General features: G+C 62.3%; 8 protein-coding genes across 8 annotated transcripts; all 8 read right to left on the bottom strand.

The window, feature by feature from the left end:
* Positions 1-561: 561 nt before the first annotated feature.
* On the bottom strand, positions 562-1,914 carry LINJ_07_1240 (putative RNA-editing complex protein; the record flags this gene model as incomplete). The annotated part of the gene is made up of 1 exon (XM_001463287.1): positions 562-1,914. The coding sequence occupies one exon, from the start codon at positions 1,912-1,914 to the stop codon at positions 562-564; it is 1,353 nt and encodes a 450-aa protein (XP_001463324.1).
* A 552-nt stretch (positions 1,915-2,466) lies between these two features.
* LINJ_07_1230 (lipoate-protein ligase-like) lies at positions 2,467-3,480 on the bottom strand (the record flags this gene model as incomplete). The annotated part of the gene is made up of 1 exon (XM_001463286.1): positions 2,467-3,480. One exon carries the CDS (start codon positions 3,478-3,480, stop codon positions 2,467-2,469), a length of 1,014 nt encoding a protein of 337 aa, XP_001463323.1.
* Positions 3,481-4,926: 1,446 nt separating this feature from the next.
* On the bottom strand, positions 4,927-5,277 carry LINJ_07_1220 (conserved hypothetical protein; the record flags this gene model as incomplete). The annotated part of the gene is made up of 1 exon (XM_001463285.1): positions 4,927-5,277. One exon carries the CDS (start codon positions 5,275-5,277, stop codon positions 4,927-4,929), a length of 351 nt encoding a protein of 116 aa, XP_001463322.1.
* A 1,888-nt stretch (positions 5,278-7,165) lies between these two features.
* LINJ_07_1210 (putative cation-transporting ATPase) lies at positions 7,166-10,900 on the bottom strand (the record flags this gene model as incomplete). Its single annotated transcript, XM_001463284.1, has 1 exon — positions 7,166-10,900. The coding sequence occupies one exon, from the start codon at positions 10,898-10,900 to the stop codon at positions 7,166-7,168; it is 3,735 nt and encodes a 1,244-aa protein (XP_001463321.1).
* Positions 10,901-11,901: 1,001 nt separating this feature from the next.
* Positions 11,902-12,876, bottom strand: LINJ_07_1200 (conserved hypothetical protein; the record flags this gene model as incomplete). Its single annotated transcript, XM_001463283.1, has 1 exon — positions 11,902-12,876. One exon carries the CDS (start codon positions 12,874-12,876, stop codon positions 11,902-11,904), a length of 975 nt encoding a protein of 324 aa, XP_001463320.1.
* Positions 12,877-14,064: 1,188 nt separating this feature from the next.
* Positions 14,065-14,676, bottom strand: LINJ_07_1190 (conserved hypothetical protein; the record flags this gene model as incomplete). The annotated part of the gene is made up of 1 exon (XM_003392181.1): positions 14,065-14,676. One exon carries the CDS (start codon positions 14,674-14,676, stop codon positions 14,065-14,067), a length of 612 nt encoding a protein of 203 aa, XP_003392229.1.
* A 3,331-nt stretch (positions 14,677-18,007) lies between these two features.
* On the bottom strand, positions 18,008-18,355 carry PIN1 (putative PPIase; the record flags this gene model as incomplete). The annotated part of the gene is made up of 1 exon (XM_001463281.1): positions 18,008-18,355. The coding sequence occupies one exon, from the start codon at positions 18,353-18,355 to the stop codon at positions 18,008-18,010; it is 348 nt and encodes a 115-aa protein (XP_001463318.1).
* Positions 18,356-19,343: 988 nt separating this feature from the next.
* On the bottom strand, positions 19,344-23,003 carry LINJ_07_1170 (putative DNA repair and recombination protein,mitochondrial precursor; the record flags this gene model as incomplete). Its single annotated transcript, XM_001463280.2, has 1 exon — positions 19,344-23,003. The coding sequence occupies one exon, from the start codon at positions 23,001-23,003 to the stop codon at positions 19,344-19,346; it is 3,660 nt and encodes a 1,219-aa protein (XP_001463317.2).
* Between the last annotated feature and the right edge of the window lie 437 nt (positions 23,004-23,440).

Here is a 23,440-nt window from a genome sequence, read left to right as displayed (position 1 = left end):
GAATACAGGAGAGCTGCCAGAGGGGGGAAGAGTGCCAGAAGAGGCAGCAACAACGAAACGCTCCACAGCACGCACCGTCACTCATGCGCATGCGCGAGGACGTTCTCCTTCGCCGCGGAGACACGCCCTCTCGTACGATCCTGTTCGCCCCCACAGTTGCACGCGCAGGGACACCTCTTCACACCTCTCAGCCTGTCCCCGAAATGGAGCCCATCCCCTCCGCATCCCCTGCCCCTTCCAAGCACGCCCCAGCGTCGCCCCTTTTCGCCAAGTCCACAACATCATCGCATCCCCCTTCCTCCCTGCACACAAGAAGCAAAAGCCCCTCAGGCACGTAGTGCATGTCAATTTCGATGGGCACCGCCCCGGCGGCCAAGCCAACGGTAAAGAGAACGCAGTTGACTACATCGGCGCTGGTGCACCGTCCTGCAGCGCACGCATGTACCCTTCGCTGCGAAAGCAGACGACGACGCGAGCCTGCGGGATCCGCTTCCCTGCACACCCCTCATCGTCCACCACCACTACAGCTGGCGTGTACTGGCGTACTAAAACGAAATCGGGTCAAACGCGCACCACGTTACCAGAGCCGGGAAAGACCTGAATCACTGGATAGTGATAGTACTTCTTCAGCTGCGTATCAAACTGCGGCACCATACACAGTCGCCCCGTGACGAGAAAGCGGCCGCCACTCTGCATGTCCGCCTTCAGTGGGGCCCAAAACTCGTGCCCGTACACGCGCACCGTGTGGAAGTCCATGTCAGGATCTCCAGGGGCCGGGGTAGCAAACTCGGTCGCCACGGTGAACTGCAGCACATGATCCTCAAATACGTACCCCTCCTCCACCTCCTGCACGTCGCCCATCAGCACACATATGTTCACGCAACGCCAGTGCGCGGCAATGTCGCCCTCCTCCGGGGCGTTCGGGGCCACATCGAGGTGGTACTGCGGAGCGTCAGGCAGCGCTCCCTCCTGCTGTCGCACGTACTGCGCAGCACCGAAGCTAGAAGCGTTTGCAGGAAATGCGGTACCGTCTGCAGCTACGTCAGGCACGCCACCAGACGCGCCAGCACTGCCACCACCATTGGCGCCAGGCTCTCCTGGAGTGGACACGGAGGCACCGCCAGCCCCTGGTGTCGTGCTCGCGCCGACGAGAGCAGACAGAGACGAAGCGGAGGTTGGCATGTCCATGTTGTGCTTCGCCTGATAGTGGTGCTGTAGCGCCGCCTCAAGTCGAAACGTCTTCTGGCACACTGTGCAGACGAACATGCGCTTCTCCCTCTCCTCAGCGGCCCCGTCGGCGCCGCTTCCGTTCTCGCCATTGCTTGCAGTGGTTGCGCCAGCCGCGGCGGTGACGGGTGTGGCGGAGGCCTGCAGCACCCCTGGAGCGGTGCCTGGTGGAGTGGAAGACGACGCCACCCCGCCCATGGATGCGGCGGCGGCGCCGAAAGGGGCGGCAAAGTGCACCGGAAACGGTGAGGTGGCGCCGCCGGACAGTGGAGACGACGACGCCGCGGCGGCAGCCCCGGCCGGAGTTGCCGAGCTCGTCGTCGCTGTGGACGAGGAGGGGGCCCCACAATGCGCCCCACCCTTGAGCTGGTCCGTCTCCACAGGGACTAGCCTGCCGTCCTTCTTCATGAGCGCCTTGGCGTTGTTGCCGTGGCGGGTCATGATGTGGTGATTGAGGGCGTTGACGAGGCGGAACGTTTTGCCGCACTCGCCACACTGATACTGCGCATCCTTCGGGGCGCAGCAGACCGCCGTAGAGCGCACTTCGCGGATCGCGGTTGTGAGAGACGCCGCGGTATCGAGAATGAAGCTATGCCCTGACCATGGTGTTCCGCATTTCCCGGCGCGCGGCAGCGTTGCTGAGGCAAGCCACCGTCGCTGACAGGTTGCCACACCAATCCGTCGCATGAGCGCAGAGCTCGGAAAAAGCGTAGGGGGAGGAGTTGACTCTGTGTGAGTGTGAATGTGCGTGTGTGTGTGTGTGTGTGGGAGATGGGGCCCCCCTTGTACGGCAGTCGTTGCCGCAACGATACAAGCTGATGGTGATGCATTCAAGTGTCCAGTAGCATCAGGCCGCCAAAAGACGCAGATGCATAGGCGTGAGCACAGCGCCGGCACACCGACAGTTGGACGAGAGCGAAGGGGGTAGTGGGGGGAGACGTAGAGGGAGGACCGGCGCATGCGAGTCAGTGACGCACAGGGTGTGAATGTTGTGCTGCCGACGTCGGCAACAATGGCGAAGACGGCTTCGGTAGGAACTGGAGTGGAGAACGCGAAAAGGGGCTGCGCGGCACCGATGCTCTCTTCCGCTGCTCCGTAGGCACGGTTCACGGGCGTGGCCAGGTCACCTCTGAGCCAAGCAACTACGCCGTCGTGTTTATCTCTTCGACTTTGTATCTGTGAGCCACAGCTCCCGTACACTCCCTCGCGCACCCCCCGGCGACGCGAAGGGTCCATGGATTAGGTCGCGATGTCGAACACATTTTTGTCTCGCCACACATCCAGCAGCACTCGGGTCACCATCAGCAGCGCCGCGTCGCCGGCTAAGTCGGGCAGATCGAGGCAGAGTGACCCTGCCTCGTGCACCAGGCCCTGCATCACTGCCGTGGTGTCGCCAGTACGCTCCAGGCCCTCGACGGCGGCATCACAAGGTTGGCCGACCAGTAAAGCGGAAAGGCACCTCTGTACCCACCCTCCAGAGCTCCCACTCGATGGCGCCACAGCGCTAGCTGTGGATGTCGTGGACGCCGCGCGTCTCACGACAACGGACGTGACGAGACGATGCTCGACTGTGGTGATCAGGTGCAATCCGGCTTCGGTTCCCGCCGCCACCTCCTCGAGGCCTTCCGAGCCCTCAAGGACGCACCGCTGCAGCACCGCCAGCAACTCCTCCTCCGCAAGGGAGCATAGCGATGCGACGTCCTGCCACATAGAAAGCGTTTTCAGGCGCCGCCGCAGTTCGCTGCCGCTGAGGAGCACCGTGGATGTAAACGACGGCATCGCGTAGGCCCAGTCCTTCGACGCTGTCTTGCGAACCGCCTCGCCAAGGGTGGCGGCGTCACCGCGGGTCGGCCGCCTGCCCTCTCCCTCGAAGAAGGGCATATCGGCCGCAACAGCTCCCACAACGTCCAGGGCAAAGAGAGGCGCGTTCTCGCAGCGGTGTCGCGAGGTGGCGAAGCTCTGCCGCAGCTTCACCGCGTCAAGCTCCCACGGCGTCGCTGCATCCAGCACGCGGTCGCCCTCCGCTAGGAAAAAGTCTGCCATGTTTCTCTTGAGTGCCGCCACGGCGCCCGGCCCACCAGCGATGCAGCCCGACTCGGCGAGTGAGGTGACAGGGCTTCGCACCGAGCCCACCGACGACGTCTCGAATGCCACGTAGTCCCCTTCTGGGCGAAGGTAGCGACTGACCGATGCGTGTGTGGTGTCCACGAGCAGTGTGCAGTGGTGGTACGCAATGTCACGCTGCACCCGCATGGCAGACCCCGTGATCTTCCTGCCGTCCAGGAACAGGTCGTGCCGCCCTGTCGTGGTCAATCGTGCCGGGTCGATTGCGTAGCTTGCACAGAGCCCGAGGCGCACCAGCTGGATCGTCTTCTCTGGAGCATAGCAAGTGCGGTGGGTAAGAAAAGAGAAGCAGAGGTTGCCCTCGTCGTGGAAAACGGCGCCGCCGCCAGAGGCGCGGCGCGCCAGGCAAACGCCGTCGGCCGCCGCCCGTCGCAGCGACACCTCCTGAAAGATGTTCTGGTTGCGTCCTACCACGACGCAAGGGCGGTTGACGTAGAAGAGGAGTAGACGCTGCTTCGTGTCGAGCGAAAGACCGCGAATGAGCGACTCTTCCGCCGCTAGATTTTCGAAGATGCTGAGGCTGTTGGTTTCAGCGACGACAAGGTTCGAGCCGCTATGCAGCGCCGCCGTGGGCGGCTTAGCTACCATGCAGTTTGACTCTAGGAAGGTTGCGAGGGACGTGGGCTGGAGTCGATATCGCTGCACGACAGTCTGCCACATGGTTGCACACGATCAAGTTGCACGTGCGTATGTCCGCGTGTGCCTGGGCCTACGTGGCGCCGGCACCGAACGGATAAAAGGGAGACGGGGCGAGCAAGGCAGGCGACCGAAGCAAGAGAAAGGCGAGGGATAACAGGGATGTATACAGAGGCCTGTGCATGCGCATACGTGTGTGTGTGTGTGTTTATAAGAGGGAAAAGAGTCGAAACAGGAGAATGACAGAGGGAGCGCGTGCGTGCCGGTTAGCACGCGCTCGGTGGGGGGCGGAGTACGGGGTGCGGGGAGAGATCGCCACAAGCAAACGTGTTGTCAGTGGACAGCCCCACCGCGTATCTTGCGGTGGGTATGCGTGCAGCATGAATCTGTTCCCGTGGCATTACGCGTGCAGCGAGTGTCGTTATCCTGCGCATCGTTTCGTAGCTCGCGGCATCGCCCAAAACGGAGTCGAGGCCAGGAGAGCGAAGAAAAACAACACACGCATGCGGGAAAGCTGAGAGCCGAGGAGGTCGTGAGCGAGGCATGTTATACCACCACGTCGAGCGCATCTTCACCCCTCTCCTTGACCCTTCGTGGTCCGCTTTTCAGGCCTCTCTCTCTGCCTCGCCCTTCCAGTTTGGAAAGTCAGTGTACATCGTTATCCTCAAAAGCGTGCACGCCAAGCTCGCGTCCCTACAAGCAAGAAGGGAAGCACAAACCCCTTCGTCCGCCCTGCACCCTAAGCCCACCGCTGCATCTCGGCTTTCATGGGCGGTCGCACGCCGCGGCGAGCAGAGCGGCAGTCGCGGCTCAGTGAGCGCAAAAGAAAGCAGAGGGGAAGGTGCCCTCAGTGAAGCATCCAAGAGGACGACACCGCCACCGGTAGACGTACACGGGACGGAAGACACGCCACCCCCTCCGCCACGCCTCACGACCACCTCACTCGTCGGTAGTCGGTACGGCCTTGGGAACGGTGTCCTCGTAGGACACCTCGACGGTGTTGTTCGCGGTCGATCTACGGAGAAGATAGCTGCCGAGGTAGTCTACGGGATTCGGTGGTCGCACTCGGCACACGTCCTCCAGAGCAAGCGCCAGCACCCCCAGCACCGTGCGCTCCAGGTAGACCTGAGTGGAGAGGGTGGTGAGGTCGTTGTCATTGGCGACGGCATTCGTGGCCGCCGCCGCAGGCAGAAGGCCGTCTTCGGTGGGGACTGGTGCCGCCAATGGCGGGCGCTCCTCTCCGGCGTTCGCTATCGGCGTCGCTGCAGGCGTCGCTGTAGGCGATGACATGATCGTGGGGCTCACACTACGCGTACCAAACGAGAAAAGGAGAGGCAGCGCTCTCTAGAGAGCGGGCACGCCACGGGATGCGTTACGAGGCTGCGCGGTTGTGTGCAGCGCGCGTGCAAGTTCGCCGAGCGTGACACGCGGCACCGCAGGAACCACGTGCGCTGGGTGTACAACGGCAAGAAAGCGAGGGAATAGGCAAGGCCAAGGACAGACAGAAGTAGAGAACGCGCTTGTTGGGATGATGTAATCAGGAGCGTCGGCCACGTCTCGTGCGACAGGCGTGCGCAAGCACGTTCTGTGGAGCGCATGGCTGAGGCGCGCCAAAAAGAGAACGAGAGCATGAAATGCGACGCGAGAGGGAAGGAGAGAGTGGAGAGGAAGGGGGTGGGGGCTAGAGGACCGGAGAGACGACCGAGTCCATGCCGGTCAGCACCATCCCTTGTCACCCCACGTTTGAAAGCGAATCTCGATCACGACCAACACACACGCAAACGGCTATACTGTCCCCACGCACGGAGGGCGCCTCGACGATGCAGGTCTACCGACAGAGACGCTGTGCGCCCTGCACGCGTGCGTGCGTTGAGTGCGAATGTTTCTCCAACGATCTGTGCGCTTCGCCACGGGGACTTTCCAAGCCACGCACGCGCGAAAAAAAAAGAAGTGGGGGACGGGCGCAGCCGGGGACGATGGAGGCGGTGTGTCACTCCCTCCGACTCTCTTTGGCGCACGCGTCACGCATAGCTCTTGCACGCGCAGACGCGCGGCAAGCGAGTAGAAGAGCGCCGGAGTAGGTTACAGTATTAAGATGAGTTACACCACAGAGACACAACACCGAAGAGAACAACCATAGACAGCGAGGCAGCGGTCAACACCGACCTAAAGATAGTGCCGCAGCTGGCAATGACGACGAGGGAAAGAGAGAAAGCGCGAGAAAGTAGCAGTTGTAGAGGCACTGAGTGATGAACGAGCGGGAAGACAGAGAGGACACCAGTAAGGATGTCCGCTCGATCCCCCATTATATGGCGCTGCCCATATCCCTTGTCGCCATCATCACACCCCGCCCCCCCCCCTCACGCCCCCCACATACGCAGATGGCGCAGCACCACCACAACCACACTTAAAGCGAAGCCTACTCCCCCCCCCCCCTCCGCAACCGTCAAGCAACGAGAAGCGAGGCGCGAGCGCCTCAAAACACAACGTCACTGGCGCACGCACGCGCACCCATTCAATCACCAGAGGAGGAGGAGAGAGAGAGGCCATCACACACCACATACACGCACACCTCCAGGCGAGCAGCAGACGACCACAGATCAAAAACCGATACAACCACAGAATGAGATATGAAAAAGGTGAGGAGGGGCGCGATGACGCACGCGGGCCCACAGGCGTGCCCGGAAAGCAAGGCATACAGTGGCGCGTCTTTGAATGCCTATGTCGGTGTGCCTCCGCACGCCGCATCGAGAACCCCACACACACACACACACACACACACGCACACACTTACGGAGACGCAGACACGCAGAACCGCGCAAGGAGAAAGAGAGAAACAGCACGAACTCAAGTAGAAGAGCCACCGATCGATCCATCCATGCACGTGTTCCGAATCCACTCAGCACAGCGAGTAAGGCGCTCACAGAGAGCCTCTTACAAGGAGAGGGAAGGGTGGGTGGAGGCGACGGACTGCACTACTCGTGTGACCGCAACCTCTGCGACGACCTGTGTTGCACCGGCCACTGCAGCGTGAAGCTCTCCGAATTGCGAGCCCGAACTTACCTATCCACCGCTCGAGTACTCCGCACAACATCCACTGCAGAAGCCTACCCCCATTCGCCTTTCCTTTCTCTGCCAGCCACAACACCCTGGCATCGTGTGGTGGATCCCTCACTGCTCAGTAGTCCGTGAAGAGCATCAGAGAAGCCTTCTCAATCACAAAGCAGCCCACGGCGTCGAGCAAGAGGAGCTGCGTGAAGCGCGTGCGGAACTCCTCGGTGGGAAAGGCGGTGATTTCGAACTCCTCGTTGAACTCCGGGCTCGCCTCGGAGGCGAAGCAGAAGACGACGAAGCCGAGGATGATGAGGGCAATGAGCATGGGGCGGTTTTTGCGTATGCCCTGCATGAATGGCTCGCCGCGGTAGTTCACCGCGAACGTGACGCCGGAGATGAGGGTGGTAAGGAGGAACATGGTGGAGTTCAGCAGCGTCGGCTTGAACTCGACATCCTGGTAGTTCTTCCTCATGTCACTCATGGTCGCCGCGTCCACCTCCGCCACCATCCACGACGTCTTCATCATGCAGTATAGGTGCAGCGCAAACTGGAAGAAGACTGTGCAGATCATGTACGGGTGGAACACTTTCGTGACAGGCCGCTGGCGGCACAGGTGCGTCAGCGGCTTGCTGCGAGACATGAAGAGAAAGCACACAGACAAGATGATGCCGGCCAAGATCATCTGCTTCTCGCCAAACTTCACGCCAGCGCAGTGCAGCACCGACATGGAGTACGCCTGCGTAAGGCAGTTCAGGGCGAGGATCTTGTACATCATGTGCGTCGTCACAAGCGTCGTGCGGCCAAGCCGGATGATGTCGCACACGGAGGTGAGCGCTTTGGAGCGGCACGTGAACGGCGCCGCGATGGACGCGTCGCCAAGCTTGATCATCGGCGGGCCGCCCATATTCTCGTCATCCGAGTTGAAGAGGGACTCCATCAGGAAGTCCGAGTCGCCGGTGCCATTCAACGGCGGTGGCGGCGCGGCCGCCTTCTTGTCTGCCTTGGCCTTTTCCGCCTCCTTCAACTGTTTGTTCCACGCCGTGATCTGCTTGATCTCCACCTTGCGCTTCGCCTCCAGCATCTTCCACCTCATCATCTGCATGAACGGCGTCCCCACCGGCGGTTCGGGAGGCACGACGGTGAACTTGAAATTCGGCGGCACCTTCAGATCGGCCGGCACATCCGGCTCGTTGTGCGGCTGCGGGCCAACCACCAGCTCCTTGTTCTCCGCCTTGGGAGCGACAGAGGCCGAGTTCAGCACGGCAATGCCGGCATGTGCCTGCTTGAGCGCACCAACGTCGTTCGTGCCGTCGCCGGCCATCATGACGATGTGGTTCTTCTTCTTGAGGTCTGTGACGATTTCCTCCTTCTGCGTCGGAGCGCAGCGAGCCCAGATGGTGACATGCTCGTTGTACGTCTCTACGATGTGCTGCATCGACTCAGGGCTGATCGTCTCCGCGTTCACGCAGAGGTCCCACTCGTTTTCGCGCGGCGCCAGCTTGCGACGGCTGCGTTGAAAAGTGTTGGCGATGATGTCCTGGGACGTCCCCGGCTGCACGACGCTCGACACCGAGTCCACCCACTCTACTCCGCCACCTGCCGCGTCCTTCGCCACCAGCTGGCGTTTGCACAACAGCATCGACACGTCCTTGCCGACCGAGATAGCCGTCTGCACGCTGTCGCCGGTGATGATGACACAGCGGTGGCTGCCACCTTCCAAATTTTCGATCGTCTCCTTGGCGTCCTTCTTTAGCGGGCAAACATACACAGCGAGACCGGCGAACCGCAGCCCCTTCTCGACGTTCTCGCGGCGCAGCGCAAGAATGGTCTCCTTCGACGCCCGCTCCGCATCTGTCAGCGAGCGATACGCAAGGGCGATGACGCGGTACCCCTTGGCCGCCGTCTCCTCGGCGATTTTCAGGCAGTCTTCGGGGAGAGACTCGCACAGGGCAGCGATGGACTCCGGCGAGCCCTTGGCGACGATGTACTTGCCATCTGAGGCGGAGACGACGCAGGCCATGCGGCGCAGCGTGGCGAGGAAAGGAAAGCGCAGGAGAACCTTGTACATCTTCTGCGGCGCCGCGGTCCCTTTCTTGGCCTTCGCCTGCCCCTCCTTGTCCTCATCCCTGGCCGGTTTGGGGTCGTAGAGAATGTTGTCCTCGCTGTCGATGCGGTAGCCCAGGGCGGTGATGGCGGCCTTCTCCATCTCATCTCCGGCCAGCGTCTCTTCGTCGAGGTAGACGAGGGAGTGGCACGTGGCCAGCACCATCTCCGAGTACTTCGGAATCGCCTTGAGTTTGTTCAGCAGCCCCTTGCCATCAATCATGTCCACACCGCCGAAGAGCATCTCGTCCGTGGTGAGAGTGCCGGTCTTGTCGAAGCAGCACGTGTCTACTTTTCCAGCGTACGGGATGCGGAACGGCTCCGTGCAGAACACCTGCAGCTTCGTCAGCGCAAGCAGAGTCGTGTTGACGGCCAGCGACAGCTCCATCGGAAGCTCCGGCGGCACCACGGAAGTGATGATCTGCACGCAGGACAGGAAGAGCTTCCACCGGCTGCGGTGCGGATCTGCGAGACCACGCTTCAGCAGGTAGCCGCTGGCTGCCAGCGCGAAGACCACGAGCACGCCAATGAAACCAAAGGCCTCGCCGCTGTTCTCGCTGACCCGGCCCTGGCTGTGCAGGATGGTACGCAGCAGCTTGCCTTGCTTCGTCTCGAAGCCCGTCTTCAGCACGACGGCGAGTGCCTTGCTCCTGTCGCGGCTGTGCGCGCCCTCCTCGGAGGTCTCGTGAGGGCCGTTGCTCAGCAGAATCTGCGTGCCGGAGAACAGCATGTGCCGCGCGTGCTTCTTGACGCTGAGGGCTACATCCACGTCATCCGGCGCTTCCTTAAGCTGCGGCGTCGACTCGCCTGTCAGAGTCGCCTCGTTCACCACTGCAGTGCCTTTCACCAGCAACGCGTCAACCGGGCACGGGGCGTTGCTCGGCACCACGATGATATCCAGCGGCAACAGGGCGTCGGTCTTGATCGTGACGCGCTTGCCGCCACGCATGACGTCGATGTCGCGTACTGGCACCTCCGCCATGTCGCGGAGCGTGCGCATGTTGCGGATGCGCTGGTAGACCGTCGTGCACTCCATGCCCACCATCATGAAGCCGGTGAAGAGGGAGTAGTACCAGTACTCGTCGAGGCACCAGAGCAGCACGCAAAACATTTGAAACACGAAGAACGGGGAGAGGGCATGGTCGACGAAGAGGTCCTGGAACTCGGGGATGACCACCTCCATCTTGTTGAGCCCGTACGTGTCCACCTGCTTCGTGCGGTCCGCCTCCTTGTCGAGGCCCTCCCAGTGAATATAGTAGGAGAAGCTGTGCTTCGTGGGGAAGCGCGGCTTCACGAAGATACCTTCACGCCCGTCCAGCTTCCACTTACGCTGCTGGAACACAAAACACGGCGGCTGACCGTCTTCACCCTCCTGGTGCAGCGGCACGATCTCCGACTCGCCCTTGTGCAGGTGCGTCTCCACCAGGGCATCCGTCGCCTCTGTTAGCTGCTCCATCGCCACAGGTCGATAAATGATGCGAGCGCGAAACCGCACGGACCAAATCGTGAAGAGGGAGAGGAAGGAGTGAAGGAAGACGAAAATGGGAAAGCAGATGGCGTGAAAGAAGTCGATGTACGTCTGATGCACCAGGTACGTCACACGGTCCCAGACGAGCTCGGGGTAGAGGTAGAGGACGACGGAGACGACGTAGAGCACCGTGAAGGGCCACACAGTGATCCAGGTGTACCACTCACGGCGCCGCAGGAGCCGGAGCTGCCGGATCATGGTGTTCCCAACGATGTTCTCGGTCGGCATCGCTGGTAACGAGGGTGTGCTCGGCGTGGCCTACGAGAGATCGATAAGTACAGGAAGAAGCCGCAGGGGAACAACAGTGGCAGCACCGACGCACGTGAGATGCGTGCGGGGAGGATCGAAGCGAATGGCCTGCTTACTCGTACGGGCACAGAGGGAGAGCAAGGGCAAGAACGGGCGCTGACGCCGGCAGCAAGAAGAGCCGCACCGGAATCGAAGAAAAAAAAGGCACCAACGAGACTTGAAGGAAGTCTCGGAGGCTACCACCCACGTTGAGGTGTGGGGCGGGGGGGGGGACAGAGGGATTCAAGTACTGCCGAAATGCGCACGGAGAAGTCGTAGAGGAGAGGAGAGGGGAGAGGGGAGAAGAGAGAGCTAACTTGGCGCAGAGCGGGGCAGAGCGCCACACAAGGGCTGTGCTGGCGCTGAGTTCCGCAGGAAGGCAAATGAGCAGCCACAGCGCTCTGAGGTCTTCAAGAGGGCGAAGGAGCGGTGAACACGGCCCACATGTGGTCTGCGCTCGTGTGTGCGGCCCACTTCAAACTGGAGAAGCGAGCGAGCGTCGGTACGCGTCTGCGTTACGGAAGGAAAGGTGGGCAACGAAGAACAAGAGGCAGTAATGAGCCTGCTTTGAGGGCACGCGAGACGTGAAATTGCGGCAGCCAGTCACGCAAAGACAAGCACGCCCACACGTATGCGCGTATGCCATCATAGCCCTTGAGTACACATCGTGCTTGGCGCTCTCCTCTCGCCATGCGTCATCCCCCCTCGTCGCGTGCAAGCACGCCTCCGTTAGCTGCCAGGTAGAGGGGCACGCACCACCACGAACAATACGCCAAGAGGAAGATGATGCAGCGAGCAGGGCGGAGAGACCGAGATCGAGATGATGGCGGACAGACAGCCATAATGAGCACGTCCGTTGCACCTCTCTCTCTACATATATATACACATGAAACTCCATGGTAGTCCCCCCACCGATCCTACCGAGTGCACAGCAGGGTCCCTTAGCGCGCACCTTGCTCCTCGATGCGCTTCACAAGGCGCACTGCCTCCTCTACGCCGGTTGCAGCGCACGCGTGAAGCCAGCGCGTGGCCTCCGTGAAAAGATGCACCACCTGTGGCGCAGCGGCGGAGCAATCGCTTTGGGCGTGCTCAGTCGCTGCAAGGAGAAGCTTACCCAAGTTTAGCTGCGATGGTGGGTACCCGGCCTCTGCCGCCTGTCGATACCACCGCATCGCCTCGCCCCAGTCCGCGGCGTCTTCGGCCGCCTCCGCCGGCAGCTTGGAAGACGCGGGTGCGCCACGCTCGTAGGTCTCGCCGAGCTCATGCATGGCAGGAAGGTAGCCTGACGAGGCAGCGCATCGCAACCACGTCTCGCTCGATGTTGCATCTCGCTGCAGGCCCGCTGTGCCATCGCGCAGGCAGACGGCCACAGAGTGCATCGCACCCGGGTGGCCTACGCTGATGGCTGCGTCAAGAAAAGACAATAGTTCTGGCATGGGTATGGCGCACGACTCGATCTGGCCAAGCGTGACGACCTCAGCGAGCGCTGCACCAGCCAGCACAACTGGAGAGGAGAACAGCGTGAGCCCGTCCATCGGGTGTGCAGTAACAAAGGCGGAAAAAATGTCTGCGGCAGCCACCAATGACGGCGCCTGCGCAGCATCCACAATGCACTCGGTGACCTCTGCGTCGACGCCGGTGCCAAGCGACCGGGAGTGCCGCCGACACGGGCGCTGCCCTTTCAGCTGCGCGCGTTCTTGCTGGAGAATGCGCAGCACATTGGCGAGGATGCGCTGCAAGGGCGCCGGCAACAGTGATGCCACGCCTACGGGGTGCGCTAGGCACCGCACCCGATCCTCCACAAAGGAACTAGAAGCACCGCTACACCTCTTCCAGGACGGCAGGCACCCCTCGTGTGAGCGTGGGGAGGCGCTAGAAGGAGCAGCAAGGCCGCTTCCATTACTGCACCTCATCATCGATGGCGGTGCCGCACCTCCGTGGAGTGGAGGTGCTGGCGCTGCGGAAGCGCGACCAGAGGTGGTGGCGGAGTGCTCCGCACGGCTTGGTGGAAAGGGGAAGGAGTTGCAAGCGGGCGACGATGTGCTGCCCGTCAGAGGCCCAGCATTGGCTTGCTTAGAGTTCCTTCCTGCTTCCGCTGCGGTCGTCAAACCGTCACCGTGCAGTATGTGGGCGCGAGAAGAAGATCCACCGCGAAAGCCCCGGCGCATGGGGGACGTCACCGGACGGGGCGGGAGGTAGCTTCCAAAGTTGACGTCCAGTGGCGGTGGGGTGCTCGTCATGAGATGGGCGACTGGACGGCTCCGAGTCGGCGGCATGGCGCGCTGCAAAAGCTGGAGAAAAGCGGAAATGGAGGAAGCGAGACGGCCCACCGGCGGTGGGAGGGGAGGCGTTGATGTGCGCGCCGTTGTGTCGAGCGGCTGTGATGTGCCCCTGTGCCCCCTGCCCCTTCTCAGAGCTGTCCGGTTGGCGCATGTGTGTGTGTGGGGGGGGGTAGCCAACGCGCATCAGCAAAGCCCGCACCCGTGCACGAGCGCGCACGAGCGAGCCGCGGAGCGGCGGAAACGAAGTGAAGGGAAGAGGCAAAACCGTAGAGACAGAGGGGGGAAGCTCGAGCAGAGCACTCGCACACACACACATATATATATATATGCATACGTGTACATGTGCAGACACAGCATGACGATGTATGCACCGCCACTGCGCTCACCAGCGCCTCCACACAGAGAGGTGAGAGGGAGAGCCATTGGAGGCACGCGTCTCAGCCACTGTACGGTGTCGCCACAGCTGTCACGGTGCGGCGCAACGCCACCGAAAGTAGCAGCTATGCGCAACGTAGCGCAGGAAGTGGGGAAGCGATGGTGCAGTGGCAAGGGGCGACAGCCGCCGCTCAGCAGAGGCCGCTTCATTGAAAAACAACTTTGCCGGCTGATGATGATGCGCGCGTGCTCTGCGCCGCGCTCCTTCCTTTCGTGTGACGCAAGTATCCGCATGCACATGCACGCGTTCGGCATGCGGAGAGCCCGTATAGGCTCTCACAGGGCCGCGTGTGGTGGGTGCACACCAACACAAGGCAGGCGCGTGCTGAAAAACTATCCAGAAAGAGGCGCCTGCAGGGCTGTCTTCGCCTCTCGGTGTCTCTCGGCTCACGGGCACGTGCCTCTCCCTCCCGCATGACGGGACGGCCAACGTCCCGGCTGCGAAGCGGCAAAGATGGCATGATAGAGACGTCGCTGCCTCGCCACCGTGTTGTCGGGAGCGCGCAGGATGCGGAGCGAGTCCTCAGTACGGCGCAGTCGATCGTATGAAAGACGCACGGTGGGGCACTGATGCTTGCCGGATCGCCAGTAGGCGTACGGCTCCACATGATACCTCCCAGCAAGGTCGACGAGGACGTCGTCGCCAAGCACCTCAGCGACGGCGGCGACGAACGCGGCGGGGCCCACCACGTGCACGGTGTACACACAACCCTTCCTTGGCATTCCCGGTTGTTCCGCGACACCCGGTGCGTGCAGCTCTGCCGGTTCTGATGGCAACAGCGGCGCTGCAGGGCCGCCGCCGTCGTCGACAGAAAAGAAGCTCGACGTGCTCAGGGTGCATTGTAGCCCCGCCGAGACGCCGGTGATGTCCAAGGTCCCCACTTGAAGGCCGTGGATGGCGCCGACGGCACGGACAATGGACGTGCCACGCCATGGGCTTCCCGCGCCTCGATCAGCGCCGTTGAGCAGGGAGCGGCTGATGCGCGTCGCACACCGCATTGTCTGTGCAGAGCGCACAGTGAAGAAGACGGTGGTGGTACAAACCTAGTCGGTACCAGTCCCCCATGAGGGCACACGGGCAGCGGTGTGGAGTGTGTGTGTGCGCGCGCACGCGAGGCGGTGTGTCGCACAAGCAGAGCGACCGATACCGAGAAGTGAAAGGGAGAGTATAATGGAGGCGCAAGTAGCGTTGCATAGCGAATCAAGCGCAACAGCATACGCAGAGGGAGGCTGAGAATACCGCACAGGAGAGGTGCACAGGACGAGCACCGGCGTACCACAGGGTCACGAGGCGTCACGGGAGTACTTTTCGCTTTCTCTTCGGGCGCACCGGCGTCTGCGCTCACGTAGCGCCGCTGCAGACACGTGAACAGGAAATCAGACACCACGAGACAGACGAGCGAGAAAAAGGAGGCGGCAGAAGACGTGAATTGGGGGGGGGCATGGCGCGGCGTGGTTACGCTCACCGTCGACGAAGGGCAATGAACAGGCCAGACTCATGGGAGGCTGCATAGCCCGCAGGTGGCGGTGGTGACGATAGCGGCGGCGCTGCACGACGAGATGCTTTGATGCTATCGTAGGGCCGTGGCGCCGGTGCCTCACTGGCAGTCTGGTGCGACTGCTCGTAGCCCCGGAGGGTACGCCGCAGCTGCTGGTTAATGGCTCGCAGCCGCTCCACCTCCACGTCATGGGCGAGATGCGTGCGGACCGGGGTGGAGAGCGCAGGAGGGTGGCTGGTGCACCACACAACGTCCGTCAGCGTCGCCTGCAGCTGTGTGAAGAGCATGAACAGGTCATCTACCACGCGATGCAGCCTGAGCGCCGTGACACGCTTCAGCGGCGACTCACGCGCTGAGAGCGGGAAGGCTGAGCAAGCCGCACTCGAGTCGCTACATGGGCACACATTAGCAATCACCTCTGTGGCCGTTGCAGAGGGGTCGCGTAGGGCGCCATCACCCCTACAGCCGACGTCCGCACATCCTGACGACGTGGCTGCCGACACGCCGGTGACCAGATCGCCCATCCATTGATGCAATCTACGCAGACGTCTAAGCAGCAGCTGCGTCTCTTGCGGCGAGAGTACGTCCGCCTCACCAGAACACCGCAAGCGCGGGTCTGGCCTTGACGATGATATCGTGGTGCGCCGGGACGGCGGAGGGTGGTCGCTCAAATGACGTTGGGTTGCTCTCCGACTTGAAACTCCCGCGGGTGTCGCGTCGCTACACAGAGATGGGTGCGAGTGTGGCCCATCATGGGAAGCTGAGACCGGGTAGCCCAGCCCGTGCCTTCCCGCACTCGCACGCGGTGCCGTCGCGGGCGATGCCAGTCGCGATGGCGGCGACGACGACGCATCCAGCAAAGGGGCGCCATCTTCAGCAGACGGCGGCCCTATTCCCGTTGAGTCATGCGCACCGCGTCCTTCGTTCTCCGCCAAGTCGTCCAGCACATCCCAACAGACTCCCTCCGGCTCCTCATAGTGGCGACGGTAGTGGTCTTGTTCTGTCGGCAACGCCTGCAGCTTTTGCTCCAGTGACAGAATACGTGCCGCTTGCGCCGCGGTCGGTGTCGCTGCCGCCGTAGAGCGCATCGGCCGAGCAGGCGCCGGGCTCCGCAGGCCACGAAAAACGCTGTGGTGCGAGGGAGTCTTCCCCTATTCCATCAAGTCCGTGAAGAGAAAGGGCGTGAGCGTGGGACACACTCCAGACACCACGTTATACGCATGTGAGGGGGGACGGAGGAAGACAAGGAGAGCGAGAAGGCGGCGGGCAGTAACGAGAGGACGTGGGTTGTGCGCAGGCATGCGAGCGCAGCGCCGACGTCAGCACAAGGCGTGCCAGTCCTTCTCTTTCTAAACGCCGGCGCGAAGCCACGAAAGACGCACACAACACGGCGGCGAGCGCGCTTCGTCATCGAAGACGTCTGAGCAGAGAGTGTACACACGGCCAAAACCGGCACACTGCCACGAGTTCCTCACGGCAGCCGGGGCACAGCATGGTGGCAGCGCGCAACGCAGGACGTCACAGATGACAGCCGAGAGCGAAGGAAGGGAGTGGGGATGATAACAGAGAATAATTTGTTGCAGGGAAAGAAAAACTGAGATGCGGCCGTGGGGGAGCGTTGAAGGAAGGACAGTGGGCATGAGAAACAACGGATAAAACCCCCTGGGGGAGGGGTCGATGACACCATGCATGTGATGCGTGAGAGAGGCAGAGGCGAGGCGACGGATCCGCAGGAGTGATGGCTGGAGAGGCGGAGGTAAGACAGAGCGAGGCGGGCACAACGATATGTGCGCAATTGTGCGTTAGCGTGGGTATACACCAGCGCCGTTGTCAGTTCCGCGACATCGCATTGAGCGGCGCAATATGACGATAGGACGGCATGTTTTCTTCTCATTTCTAGCGTGCCCACTTCGCTGCCGTGCAACGCGAGCTCCACTCAACGCCACCCTCCCCCCCCCACACACACACACTCACCGAGCACAGGCCCCCCACCCAACCATCCGCGTTGTGCGAAGCAGCCGCACACACACGCGAGTTGCAGCACCGCGCCGACTCAGTCACCTGAGCAGGGCCTGGGCCTCACACGCTACCTGCTCGCAAGCCCCCGCCTCGCGGGTCGCCACCCCTGGCGCCTTCCCCACCCCCAACCCCCTCGGGGTGTGACACGCGGGCTCTCCCCGCACCAGTAGGCGGTGCGAAGGCCGAGGGTGACATGCGTCCGAGTCGCGCTGGCACGCGGCCTATCGCATGGATGGCACGGGCGTGTTCACTGTCGCAGGTCGCTCCGACGCCACGCCGTCCAGGGTCTAACCGCTGGGCACAAGTAGCGGTGCATCGCCCTGGCCTCCCCGGCGTCGTCGGTGCTTGGCCCTGCTACCACCCACAGGTGGCTCGGCATGGGCAGGAATAGGGGGTCTGCTCGGCTTCCTCCCAGACAGAGAGTGGACACACTGTGCCCTGCAGTGCCACGCGCGGAGAGGGGTGTGTGTGCAGCCCCCCCCCCCAAGGCCGTCGGGTAGGCACTGCTCACAAGAGGAACAAAGGCATCGACAATTTTGTGCACGGGTAGCGACGAGAAGGAGAGCTAAGAGAGAGAGACCCACGCGTACGCATACAGAGATGAAGCGAGGAGGGCTGCTTACAGGGTGAAGAGCTTGTGCCCTTCTGAACCTTCTTCTTTTACAGGGGTTCAAACACATCAGTGGCAGCTGTGCACTCGCCCGCCCGCCGTCCACTTCACCTCTACTCTCCTCCCAGCCTTCGCCTGGGTTAAAACCATGCTACAATCCACCCAGACCACTCTCTCACTCTAACAGGGAAGTGTTTCCGCTTCAGGCTATGCGCTTGATGATGTGCACGCCGCTGTCAGTCACAACAATGCCGCTCACATGCCCCACCTCGAGAGACTTCGTGGCATCCTCAAATGACTTCATCATCTCCCCAGGGCCGAAGACGCCCAAGTCGCCGCCGCGGGCGTAGCTGCTGCAGTCGCTGCGCTGTCGCGCGGCCTCCTCGAAGGTCACCCTACCTTCTTCGATTGATTGGCGCCACTTCTGCAGCTCCGTGACGGCTTCCTCGTACGATATGGTGGTTGGCTGCCCGGTGCGGCGCGACACAGGGTTGCGGCTGCCGCTGTGCTTAATGAGCAGATGCGCCGCCTGCCAAGACGAGGTGGGCATGGTCGTGTTGGTGGTGGCGGATAGTTGGGTGTGCGGTTGGTGGAGGGGAAGGGAGGTTGGCGGGAAAAGAAGGGGGACTGCCACCTTCGTTTCGGTGTCGATGTCAGCGTCACCCTCGACAGGATATCCGCGAGGAGGAGCAGCCAAGTAGAATAGAGGGAAGGACAGCGAAGAAGGAGGGGGAGTCTACCCTGCTCCGGGCAGGTGCGGGTGCACGTGGTCATCATTGTTGTGTGCCCGAAGAGAAGGTGTTGATGGTGATGTAGTGGAGGTCATGGCGACGTTGCCGTGTACAATCACGTGCGCACACCAACGAAAAACGGTTGTCGCTGTAGTGAGAGAAGGAACGCGCAGAGGACCAGAACAGCGTCCCTGAGTCGACACCGACAAGCTGCGTTGATGCACCGTATGCAAAGGAGGGGAGGGCATGTGCTTGACACATCGGCCACCCTCCTCTTGTTGGCCTCTGTCTTCCAGTGGCTTTACGTTGCTCAGCGCACCAGCAGAGCGGCGACAGGGTGAGAAGGGCATTCATCAGCAGAGAACCCGTGCGAGCTAAAGTGCTATAGCGCCGCGAGAATGAGGAGGCGACGGTTGTGATGTCGATGCGGTCCGGTGCAAGACCCATCATCAGCCTGCGCGCTAGAGTGGAACGGTTGCCTTGCCACGTGCGGTGCTGCGGTGGTGTTGGTAGATCCGTACGAATGCTTCGCTGTGTGTGTGTGTGAGAGAGAGAGACACATGGCAGTCTGCGCAGAAGACAAACAAAGAAAAGGGAACGACGCCCACAATCAAACAAGCAGAGACCCCACACTGAGACACATGCGCGGTCAGTGGCTTTCTGACTTCGTCGGAGGCATTTCTGAGGCCAACGTCGCTCGCTGGCCTCACATTATCCGCTAGCTGTGCTCCGCGCCCCGCATGTGTTCGTCTGCGTGCTGGGCACTCTGTACCGCATGACCTTTCTGTCCCCAGCCCATCAGCCCCATCAAGTAGCCACGCCATCGGCACCGCTGTTATCGCCGCACAAGTAGTCTATCGACGCGACGCGCAGCCGCCACGCAAAGGCGTACGCGGCCAGTAGGACGGAGTCCGTGCAGATAACGACGTCTTCGCCGAAGGAGGCCTGCAAGTACATGGCATACTCGAGGATGGCGCGGTGGTGGAGAATCTCGCGGGGGTCGCGGTTGAGGATGAAGTCCACCTCGCGGCACGCACCGCCCGCGTCACTCGCAGCATCGACACCGGGCCCGTCCTTCGTTCGGGCCTTCGCCTGTCGATGGCGGAGCAGCGGCAGCACCACTGTGAACCGCAGCCAGCCAGGGTCCGCCGCCGGCAGCGCGCATGTTTGCTCTGGTCGCTGCACGTCGAGAATGAAGTCCTGCTTCGCCCGCTCCATCACCGCAAGAGCCTCGGCTGCCGCGTGGGAGGCTGCGAGCAGCGGGGCATCGAACGGTTCGCACCCCGCCCCACCTAAGCTTCCTCTGCAGGTGTCGTAGCCCACGAGGGCGTCGCCGCGGCTGCTGCGTAACCCGTCCACGGGCTGATGCGGTGACACCGACTGGCTGAGGGACTCGGAGCAGCTCCGGTACGCCGCCGCCTCAGTGACGAGCGTGTGCACGCACAACGGCACCCTCATCATGTTGTCCTGCTGGCCAAAGAGCACATCAAACGCCGCTGCGGACTCCGGCCCCGCCACGAGCTGAAATAGCGCGTGCGCGTCGACGACGATGCGCGAGTTACGGACGCGATGTAGCGGCATTGCTTGACGTGTGACGAGGCGCTTCACCATGGCCGCCGTCGTCAGCAGCGGCACGATGCGGCGCCGCAGCTTGTCTAGCCGCGTTGTCTCGTTCATGTCGTCGCCGTCATCGTCGCTGCCGTCACTCGGCTCCCCGTCGAGCCCGTCACGCGCATATGCGCGAGTGCGCCCCGCGCTATGATCGTCCGCGCATGCGTGGCCTTCTCGGTGCCGGTGGTGCTTTTCGCGTCGCCTCTGCGTGCATCCTTCGCCGCCGCCGTCGGGCCGCTCTTTCCCCACCACCTTCACGGCGGCCCAGTTCTCGTCGTCGAAGTCCTCCGGCTTGAGGCAATCCCCGTCGGATGCCGGGGAGCGGCTGGACGACGTGGACGTGGACGCGAAACTATTGAAGCTGGTGCTGAACCCGGTCGCGCGATCCTCCCTCCCGTGTCGCGCCAGCGTCTCGGCCTCGTTGAGAAGCACGTACCCATACGGGGTGCAGCTGAACGCCTCCATGGCTTCCTCGGCCTCCACCATCCGCGGCACATGAGTGCGACGCCACCGCAGCCGCTCTTGCTGCAGAGCCAGCGCCTTGTAGTACGCGAGAGCGGTGGGGTTTGCGCTGACGCGATGGGCATCGAATCCGTGCAGCCGCACGCTCTCCATATCAGTGCACCGCGACAGCGCCACGTACGACTGGCCAGACTCAAATACCTTCTTGAAGTCGATGTCCACCTGCGTCAGCGACATCCCTTGCGACTTGTGGATAGTGATGGCATAGGCAAGGATGAGCGGGATCTGCACAGAGCGTGACACCTCGCGCGACCCAAGCATCTCCTTCCACTCCTGCGGCTCCACAACGAGCTCGCGTGTCGCCACGGTGCCATCAGCGCAGCGCAGCCCGAAGGCGACAACCGGCAACATCGTGTGCCGCTGGTCCATCATCTTGCCTCGCCCAACGCAGATGGATCGTGCGTCGTCGGCGCTGATGCCCTGCGTCTTGAAGAGGTAACCGTTGGCGAAGCTCACGAAGTCGGTGATGGTGCCGGTGCTGCCGTTGACGAGCCCTAGCCGAGGGTCGAAGTTTTTGATGAGCATAACACGGCAGCCCTTGCGCAGGTGCACAATCCTTGTCAGTGAGCTATCCGGAAAGTCACCCTTGCCCGTGTGGAAGCCGTGGTACATGAAGATCTCGGTGTTGAGCTGGCGGTAGTACCGTTCGTTTTCCGCGTCCACCTCGGCGCGGGTGGAACGAAGGATTGTGTAGCCGTCGAACGGGGCATCCATGGCGCGCCCGAGGCCGTTGACGAGCTCCAGCCGTGTCCGTCGCATACTCGTAGCCGACATCTCCGTCTTGCAGGCGGCTGCGCTGCGTACTGCCGCTTCGGCGCTCACGTCCGCCGCTCGCTTGAGGCCGACTCGCACCATCTCCGGTGGTCCGTGGTCGTCCTCCACCTTCACATCTGTGGCGCTGTCCGTGCGCCGCACAAAGTGCACCCGCTCCGTCGTGTCCATCGAGTAGAGCAGCTCGACCGAGTCCGGCTGCAGCTCGCCGACGCGCATCTCGTTCAAGATGGCAAAGAAGCGCAGGCTGCGTTGGCGGAACGGCGTTGAGAGCAGGCATACCCTCGGGTTCACCCTCCACCACGCCTCCGTCTCGAAGCAGAACTGCGGGCTGCTGCCGCGCCGTTCGCGCGACACCGGTGGGAGCTGGAGGAAGTCGCCCGAGAGGATGAGCTGAATGCCGCCGAACGGCTCGTGCGGGCGGTTGCGCACGTGTCGAGCGATGTAGTCGACCACGTCGAAGAAGCTTGGCTCGAGCATAGACACTTCGTCTATGATCAGTACGCGGCAAGTGCGCCAGCTGCGCACGCACCGCTGCTTGCTGAGAACGATGCTCAGCAGACTGTCGCCCTTGCTGTTTCGACTGGGGATGCCGCAGCCGACGAAGCTGTGCAGCGTCGAGCCGCTGAGGTTGAGAGCGGCAATGCCTGTCGTCGCGGTGACGAAAGTGCACGAGGAGGGTAGGGCACGAATAATGGTGCGCAGCAGGTGCGACTTGCCGGTGCCGGCGCCGCCAGTGATAAACACACTCCGGTGCTCCTTTACTGCCGCGTGGAAAGCGTAGCGCTGCTCACTCGATAGCGCGCGTTCCGCCGCCGCTGGCGTGATGATGGCTGACGGAGCTGCTGGCGCCGCCTCCTCAGCCTCTTCAACGTCGCAGACCGGGCCGTCCGCTGGCGATGCGCGTGTCTCTGTCTCGTGCAATGAGCGGCCCTGCTGCTCGCTTTCTGTTGACGCCGCCGGAGTGCCGGCGGCACAGTCGGCGGATCTACCACCGCAGTCCGAGTCGAGCAGCATGTAGGGCCGGGCACGGGCTTCGTGTCCCACGCCTTCCTTTTCGGCGTCGCTCAATGCTCTGGCGTGGCACGTCATCATGGCTGTCGCCGTCGCGGCCGAGGGTCCGGCGGGAGGTTTCGACGGCGCCGGGCTCATGGAAAACGGCGCGTGGGCGGCGGTCTCTCTCGTCATCGCAGGCGGGGTGAACACCGTGATGATGCTGGGGGAAGAACTGCTACAGGAGAGGAGCTGCGCGGCCTCCTCTGTATGCGGTGCCGTTGCCGGCGACGTGTATTGGCGTTCGTTGCTGGACGATGACAGGAGCACCCGCCGCTGCTGTGGCAGTGGCGGCAACACCGCTGCCACAGGAGACGTTCCTGGAGAAGTTGCCGTGGAGGACAATGTCACGCAACTATGCACCTCCTCCGCATCCTGGCCGTTCTCGGGGGCGGTGAGCACCGCCACGTGCTCTGTGGTCGACACCGTCAAGGGGCATGCTACAGAGCTGCGCCGCGGCGATGATACATCCTGTGCGGCAGCAGCGCCGACGGCGTCCGGCGTTGTCATGCCTTCCGTGTCCCTCGTGGCTCGTGCATCGCCTAGGACAGCGGCCTTGCACGCCTCAGAGCCCGAAAGCGAAGTGCTCAGGCACGTGAAGAGAGACGAGGCTGATGAAGTCGACGTCAGCTTCTGCGCCGAGGCGTCCCCGCCGTAGGTGACGTGACTGTGCGAGGAAGACAGCGCACGTCCGCTGTACCGCATCGAGAGCAGCGGCGGAGTGGAGGTTGAGTTGCTTCTGTTGGACGGGACGGTGATAGGGACATGATGGTCGCGGCGGTGGTCATCGTCGTTGTCGGTTAAGAGAACGTGGGAGGTAGACGTACTGTCACTCGTCCGCTGCGAGGATTGCTTGACAGCTGACTCATCCATCTTCATCGCACTGCAGATCAACGGCTATGAATACAGGAAGGAGGGAGCAGACACATATGTGGTGGGTGAGCAGG

Source organism: Leishmania infantum, chromosome 7, assembly GCF_000002875.2.
Source record: "Leishmania infantum JPCM5 genome chromosome 7".
NCBI classification, from domain to species: Eukaryota; Euglenozoa; class Kinetoplastea; order Trypanosomatida; family Trypanosomatidae; genus Leishmania; species Leishmania infantum.
Note: the sequence above shows the minus strand (reverse complement) of the source record. Positions and strands in the feature narration are given on the sequence as shown.